We start from the raw sequence: 8,946 nt of genomic DNA, 5'->3' as shown, positions 1-8,946 counted from the left end.
AAGTACGCGGTGAATAGTAACAATTTACATACTTTTGTCGGAACAATCCATAAATTTGATTGAATCAAGTTTTAAGAAATGTCATGCGTGTGGGTAAAGATACTGAGAATATAATTTGGAAATCAGTGATTTTGAATGAATATTGCTAAAACTTCCGAGTGATTGAAATATTGATAAAGCATTAAAGTATTTGCAGAATATTTATAACTACATGACGAGCAACGAAAATAACATCGATTAATTACAAATGTAACTTATTGACAAGCGCAATATACTCTAAGACGCATAATATAATATAAAGCTAAATATGAAATTAAAAAAAAACATGCGCATGGGAATTGATAAAAGATTAAATGTACACCTTTAAAAGATATTCAAACATTACAATTGTATTCAATAGTTTACATCTACATCTAGTTAAAGTGATGACATAGACATTTTTACGTAGTAAAATAAATTTATTTTGAGATTATGTTTGAAATTTAACATGGCGAAAACCATTTAATACAAGTGTGTCATGTCGACACATAATATGTCTCCTCCACAGGAAACCCGTAAGAACAACCATTCTTGTAGACAGTGTAGAACGCTGCCGCTGAAAACACCAAGCTGAGAAAACCAAAATATCCACCATATACTAGAAACTGATAAAAAGAAAAATTATACTGCGTTATATTAGTTAATTACGGCAAAGCAAATGTAGTTATAGAATAAACAGAAAACAAATGGATAATAATTGGTCATAATCAAATATGAGCTGAAGTTATTCGCATTGTTCAAAATTTCTGATTGTTCAATTAAAAAAAGATAAATAAGGGATACAAGGTATTGTTTGTAACATGGAATTTGTATTTTTTCTTCATTTTTTAGATCTTATGCAAAATGAAACTTGCATGATTCATTAAATCAATATTGTTTATATATGAAAAAAAAAATGAAAAAAAAACGAATGCACAAAACAAAAGCAAAATAAAAAACTGAACCAAATACAGTGATTATAACTAAGGGCAAACACTGACGATAGGCCTGACTTTGAACAAAAGCATACAAATGTTATTGTTTTAATCTAGATCCTTGATATAAGAAAAGTATATACTAAGATGTATTATATTTTTGAGTTTATATATATTTGACCAAGTTTTAAGGAAATGGTAGCATGCCTTTTTTTACTATTTCATTTCCGTAAGATTTGGTTGTTTAAATAAAAGCGCATTGTTTTGTCCTTTTGGCGCTATTGATTTTTCGATTTCGACAAATCTTTAAGGAGCATTAGCTACGAGTTAGACAAAAATTTAAAATACGATTTTTTTTTTGGTTTCAAGTATTAATAAAAGCGGAATTTTGAAATAATATTTCGTTATAAGCAGTTAGTTTGGACAAAATTTATCAAATAAGCTCAAAAACATCACTTGCAAGTGAATAATTAGACCTCATGTGAATCCGTATTCATGTGAACTTCACATTGAACCCCTTAGCCAGAGATAGGTTACACATGTTATAGGCGTGCTTAGATATTACAATAAATAAAAAGTAAACATTAAAAGTGAAACAAGGGTGAACCATTTCGTTGACTGATTCGATCCACAAAAAAATCATTCTTATACAGGAAAAAACGTCGATTAACATATTTTTCAACCTATAAAATGAAATCAAACAGACCTAGAAAAATCCAATTGCACGTGATCGCTATCTATTTATATTAACATTTATGTTTATAACGGGTTATAAGACCGTCGGCAGTCTTCGGAGGCCATCTTGGTGGTTAAAAGATTGCGTCTAGACTATAATACACACGAAATGCTGATATATAATATATATTATATATGAGAATTTGAGTCAAATCCATGAACATGAATTTGACAGCTAATGCCCCTTTAATGTTAGTTAGGACAATTAGGATAACGACATTGTTATATATCAAATGTAATTCTGACGAAAGAATCAGTTTGTGAAATATGCATAAATTAGTATACACTGATACCTACCGTGTTCACACTATGAAATATACTCCCAAGAGGAAACCAGGATTGTTTAACACGAATAATGACTCTGGTTTATACTAAATATAATTTAAACACTCTTCTTGATTCACCTTAACAAAACAAGAAACGTATGCACCAAAATTGTTGCAAGCATCTGTCAACGGGATTTGTTTACGTTCTTTGCATCATAAATGCATTTTTCAGTCTTAGTTTTTGGCGAAAATCCTCGATGATTCGATGATAATCGGCACTACGTATACCCATCTTCATACCTGCATCTTGCTCTCTCCAGATATAGGTTGTAGGATTATTGGCTCCTCATTTCTTCTTGTGAGACTGCATTGTATTTGCTTACATCTGATTTTGGTGCTTCGTCTATGATTTGGCATCTCGTATTTCGAATGACGTAAGAAAACTTCACGTGTCATTATAACAACCTCAAATAACTCAGCTGCAAATCCAAGGGTACGAGGCAATTAACCCGTGTTCGACACATATCGACTCCGCCTAAAATAAAGGGTAATTTTAATCTGGTTTTGCTCCGGATGGGTTCGAATCCGGATTTAATGGCATAGTGTGAATGGGGTGTGGTATTGTTTATTTGAAGAGAAGAGGACTTGTTTGGTCTTTTTTAAATACATTTGTGCTATTAAATTAATCCGAGAGATGATTCAAAATGTAGTAATTAAAATACAGACTTCTGGGATATACTTTTTTTTTATACAAAATGCGCTATTCAAAGCATTTAACATGAGATAAAGATATTCTGAAATACCTGTGTTCTCACATCTACATCAAGACCAGCTTTATCTACCACAATAACTGTAAGTATTGTTTCCACTACGAGAGCCATGAACATGTTAACTCCAAACACAAATCCATATCTCTGTTTGGTGAGGGATTTTGCAATCTGCAACCTTTTACCGGAAAAATGAAAAAAGTACATTAGGTGGAACCAGTTTAAAACAATTTATCTCTTTCCAGAACAGGCTTTGGCACCTGTTAAAATGTTTAAATCCGCTGCATGTGTGCACCTGTCTTAAGTCAGGAATCTGTTGTTCAGTGGTTGTCTTGTGTGTAAGTGGTTCATAAGTGTTTCTCGTTTCTCGTTTTTTATATAGATTAGACCGTTGGTTTTCTTGTTTAAATGTTTTTACACTAGTCATTTTTGGGGCCCTTTATAGCTTGTTGTTCGGTGTGAACCAAGGCTCCGTGTTGAAGGCCGTACTTTGACCTATAATGGTTTTCTTTTACAAATTGTGACTTGGATAAAGAGTTGTCTCATTGGCACTCATACCACATCTTGCTATATCTAATGTTGTAGATTCTAAAAGACCCTGTGTGACCTGTCTAGTCTACAGAATGAAATGGCAGATGACAACATTAATCATATCAGTGCCATAGTATTTGACTGTGTTAATTAGTTAATGCGCTCAAAGTACTGTATACATAGTAAATATAATATGAAGGTTGATTTCTTTTAAAATAAGTAATCACTTGATTGTACACTTGTAGACATTTAGATAGAAGCTACAAATATGGTTAAAGTACAACATATATAGCCTTTTTCAAAAGTCGCACACGACCAATCGTTGCCTTGGTGTGGCCCTCCTCTTTCAAAATGGTGAATCTGCAACTGGTAGACGTTCTTTTTTTCTTTAAGGATTATAGGCATATGGTTATTAATGAATGAAATGAAAGTTTAATCACTTTTCCCAGAATAATTGACGTTAAACTATCTACATAGGACGGCGTTTATGTGATATGTTGAAATCCAACACTTTGAATCTCGAACAGTACTGACAAGATATTAATTGTTGAATAAACAAAGATACCAAGGAAGCAATCAAAAGATAGAAGGTGATGATAAACAGACAACACACAAAAGAGACAAAAAACTATTATAGTACAATCCACAAAACTAATCAATTGTTGAGAAATACGAACTCTAACAAAAAGCCAAAGTGAATTGGGGACTCTAGAAGATACGCAGTGAGCATCTGTTGAATTATTATTGGGACTGTTGAAAACTTCGATGTCATATTTCTGCTTGTTTGAATGGTAATTTCAGATAAGTAAAGGCAACAGTTGTATACCGCTGTTCAATAGTCATAATTCGAATTAAGCGAAAACAAATCTGGGTAACAAACTTAAACCGAGGAAACACATTAACTATAAGAGGAAAACAATGGAACAATAGAAAAACACTGAACTGCAATAAAATCAAACGCCAACATACTTAGAAACGGACTGCTGATAACAACTGTCATATTTCTGACTTGGTACAGGACATTTTAAGAAAAAAATGGTGGTTGAACCTGGTTTTATGGCTAGCTAAACCACCCGCTTATATGACAATGTTAAACATACCGCTAACATGACAACACTACGTGACAGGAATACAGTACAAACAAACGCAAGGACACTCAGCACAGAGAAATACATAAATTAATGATAAAATAGTACATTACAACATGTAAACCGCAGAATAACAACGGACACCTCCCATGAATTTACGACAGCACACCAGGACAACACAAACGAAATATAAACTGCGTGTCACATGAATGGATCAACGCCACAAAAAGTGACGTATTTTTTGTGACGTTTATATTGTCACAGGTAAATTTCTAAAAATAGAATAGATTTTTTTTTTTTATTTACAGGTACAAGAATATTAAATTGGGATTGAGTTTGTAATGGTGTTATATTATGTATTTTCTAACCATGACAAGAATATTAAAATGGAATTGTGTGTGCAATGGTGTAATTATTTGTATTTTCTAACCATGTCGGTTTTTCTTCCAATTCAAAACTCTGTATTAACAAAAATATCCTGTGCATATAGTTGCTTTAAACTTAAAATCATATAAATGAAATAGCTAATTTTTTATCTTAACTTTTACATACAGAAACTTAAATTGATTAAAAAATGATAATAAAGCAAAACGAATAAATAAACTGGGGTTTAAACGAAAAAGTCCAAATTTTTGTCACAAAATAATCATATCAGATACTATGTACTTTTTGCCCTTTGTGTCGATCATTTGAGTCAAATCCTTTTCAGCTGTTTTTTACTGTGGGTTTTTATGATGTTGTGCTGTTACACTACTGTCCCAGGTTAGGATAGGGTTTGGCGCACGCTAACATGTTTCATCATGCCACATTCATCGTTTGCCTGTGCAATCCTAGTCAATTAAGATCGGTGTACCTTGCAACTAACAACTTCAGTGCTGGTAATCTCGTGGTATCCTAAATACACTACTTTGATTACTACTTTGATTACTTGGCTACCGAGGCCTCCATCATGTTTGATTTTGATCGTAATTGGTGATAGGTTATTCGAGAAACACGTGTTTTCCACAATGAATTCGATAAGATAATGTCTTAAGTTGTGATCATGTATGCCTTTTTCAGTAGCATTTGATCAGCAGATTTAGTGGGTAATATAATGAGTACGAACGATGGTGAAAATATGTTTATTTGATCCATTTCATTTTCATTTTCATTCCAAGGTTTTGCAAGGAGTCAATTCATAGTCTCAAAGAGAAAAGATAGATTGTAATATAAGCCCTTGTTTATTCACTCACAAAGATCAAGGTGATACCTCTGAAAATGACTTTACCTGAATTTGCTTTGTTTGCAACATGGTGATTTTTGTCTCAAATCTTAAATGTTATTACCTGTGTCTAGAGCCTATCAACTACCTTGAGGATTCCGATCAGCCTTATGTATTGTGATGATATCGAGGATAATAAAAGGACATATAACTCATGTTAGAGTTGGTAGAAAAAGACAGATATCACGAGGTAAAATATAATATGAACATTTGTCTAACAATTTCTGTTGGTTTGATACGTGTTTTTTTTTTTTTTTTAACGTAATAAGGTGAGAATGCCAAAAAATAATCATTTAAAAGCAAAGCAGTTCAACCAAAAGAAGCGGCCTGTATATAAGTGTCAAAACTGCCTAAGATCAGCATCGCACGGGAGCTGCTACCATGCGTTGAAGTTTAAGTATAATTACACATTTTTTTATTTGAAAATATACCACTGGAATAACTTACGTTGCTAAAGATATCACAGTATGATATGTAGCTCTGAAAGCACTATACAATGCATATGACGCCCAAATGTTGGTAGATTTTGCCAAGACAATAACAGCAGCAGTGTTGAAAACACATACAGCGGCCATGATTGTTTCTGATAATCCTCGGCGTGACCAATTTACAGGTAAAAATCCTAAGGTTACCACACTCAAGGCACCTTTTGAAAAAGAAGCATATCACTAAATTTGAATTGTATTTAAACATTATATGATAATTATTTATTGCAATTATACATTCACATTCATGTCTTTAAAGCTGTTTGATCATCATGATCAAATGTATTTACTTCTGAAAAAAACCTTCATCTGGTATGCCGAGACCAAAAGTTTGGGAAGAGAAATGCATAAAGCACTAACTTAATGTGTAAGCAATTTGAACTTACTGATAAGTGTTCCGAACGCCTCTACAGCTCCATTGTAAATTGTTCCCTTGTTATCCTCAGGTGTTATCACTTCCCAGAGGTTCTGTATATAATTTCCAACTTGTAAATTTCCACATGATGCAAAAGTCCACCAACATGACCAAGCTATCACAGATTTATCTGAATATGCTGTCTTTATTTCTTGCCATAAGAACAGTAAGCCGTGGTGAGATTTGATTCTCCGATCATGGGAGCTTTCCTGACTGACATCTGATTGAATACTGCTTTTCCAGTTATTTGGGTTTTCTTGAATAGTTGCCAATTCGACCTTGTTGTTTGAATGCATTTCATTTATGGTTTCAATTTGTTTCTCGCGAGAATGAAAAATGTCGGAATGGTTAGACCTTTTAAATGTAAGAGCTAGAATAAGAGCAAGTGAAACACTCACGAATGATATTATATTTAGCTGCTGGTAATTCATTAAATCAAAGGACACAAGCAATTGTCCAGTCAGGTACGCAACAAAACGACCAACAAGAATAGCGGCTCTAGTAAAACTTGTTATTATCTTGTAATGTTCATTTGAAATCATAGCAAATAGATAAGAAAAGTACCCAATTTCTGTTGCCGTTGCTAATCCATATATGACTTGCATAAACTTCATAGCTAAAACTCCTTGTGCCCATAGAAGGAGCGCCCAAGTGCCAACATAAGCTAAACCTGCAAAAACAAAGCGTATTATATGTTACATTCTAACAGTAATATGACAGAACGCAAAAAGATAGTTAACCAGAAGTCTCAGTAGTTTTTCGATGTTCAAATTTCACAAGACCATTTTAAAATTTCATACAGAGCGAAACCAGGTGCTTTTAAGATTAATATAATGGATGATCAGGGTCTTAAGGCAGTATTTAGTTCCTATTAATTTCAATGCATCTCGAAGTATTTTGACTCAGAAAGAAGGGAATTGGTTTTGAAATTCTTCTGAAATTGATCTTAATACTAAGAAAATTGGTAATTCATGTTAGTTTTTACACCAAAATCAAGCCATCCGCATATACGATATCTATATGTATTTCATTGTGTAGACCATTCTATAATTAATAACCTTTAATCTTGTGTATCTTTTGAGTTTAGTGTCTTGAATATGATGCAATTCAGTTAGAATTACTAGATAAACATGATGCTAGGATGTAATATAGAACAGTACCTCCAACAACTAACATCGGCATATAGCGGAGGTAATCAGTAAGAAGGAATACAGGAACCAGCCAGACTAGGTAAGAGTAAGTCCAAAAAGGATAAACTTCATTATTTACTTCCTCAACTGTAAGGTTCTTCCATGGTCCGGTAAGATAAGCTGACAAATAGGCTTCAGAGGGTCGGTATTCTTTCAGAAATCCATACAAACATGCCATGAACGTCAAAACTTTCCAGTGCATCTTTCGTCTATCATTCAAAAATACTGATAACAGAAACAAATGATATCTTTGATATGCACTTAAGGCTATCTATAACAAAACAAATAGATCCCTGTTAAGGATGTTTGCTCCTCATGTTTTTGATATTTTGCCAGATATTCGGAATCCTCTGGTTTTATCCATGTAGTACCATTAAAAAATTTCTCCCGCTAACCTCAACTTTTCTTTTCATAATTTTCTTTTATATAGTTTAAAAAGCCATATTTGAAAATGCTATAAAATCCTAGTTATTTTTTCATAATTTTCGAAAGAAAAAGGGTGCCAATGTAAAATGTATGAAAAATCTAGAGAGAATTATTTCCCGCCAAATTTTCAATGGCTTATATCTCGAAAACAAGCACACGGACCCTTCATTTTTTTCTGCTTTTTTAGTTCCTTTATTTATATACTATCAATTTATAACAGTCTTTTAAAAAGCTTGTTATTTTGAAACAGAGTAGCGAACATCCTTAATAATGTGTATTGCTGCAAAACATTTTAACTAATTGATTTGTATGAAGTGTTTTTTTTTTCTCGTTCTTTTTTTAATAGTCTGTTCATTAAGGTTATTTGATCTACTGATCAAGATTGAGATCTCAATACATCCTGTAAAAACTACAGGTTTCTATGATTGTTCCACGTCAAGAACTTCGACATTATATGTCATTTTTCAACTAGAACATTTGGATTCGATAGACACCAAAATAAACTGGCAAAAAGATTATCCATTAATATACATTTACTAACGTGTGATTCAGGGAATATAGTCTTACCTATTTTAGAGTTTAAGTGCGTCTATTATTCTTTGGTAAAAATAAATCATCCATTCCTTCCGAAATAAATAAATTAAATACAAAAATACAAGTATCTACTTAAATGACCGAATTAATACTACTGATAAAACGGTTTTATCAATCGAAAAAGGCTCAGTTTGGGATATGTGAAATGATCTAGTTTTATTTCTAAAGAATAACAAATAAACAAATAAACGTGAACAGATGTGCTCAAGTTTGTTCATTGTGTGATTCATTTCAT

General features: G+C 32.7%; 1 protein-coding gene across 1 annotated transcript; it reads right to left on the bottom strand.

The window, feature by feature from the left end:
• Positions 1-2,727: 2,727 nt before the first annotated feature.
• Positions 2,728-7,869, bottom strand: LOC127728904 (thiamine transporter 1-like). Its single transcript, XM_052236486.1, has 3 exons — positions 7,662-7,869; positions 6,900-7,171; positions 2,728-2,892 (listed from the first exon to the last, which is right to left on the bottom strand). The coding sequence occupies exons 1-3, from the start codon at positions 7,867-7,869 to the stop codon at positions 2,728-2,730; spliced, it is 645 nt and encodes a 214-aa protein (XP_052092446.1).
• Between the last annotated feature and the right edge of the window lie 1,077 nt (positions 7,870-8,946).

Source organism: Mytilus californianus, unplaced genomic scaffold, assembly GCF_021869535.1.
Source record: "Mytilus californianus isolate M0D057914Y unplaced genomic scaffold, xbMytCali1.0.p SCAF_2, whole genome shotgun sequence".
Classification (NCBI taxonomy): Eukaryota; Metazoa; Mollusca; class Bivalvia; order Mytilida; family Mytilidae; genus Mytilus; species Mytilus californianus.
Note: the sequence above shows the minus strand (reverse complement) of the source record. Positions and strands in the feature narration are given on the sequence as shown.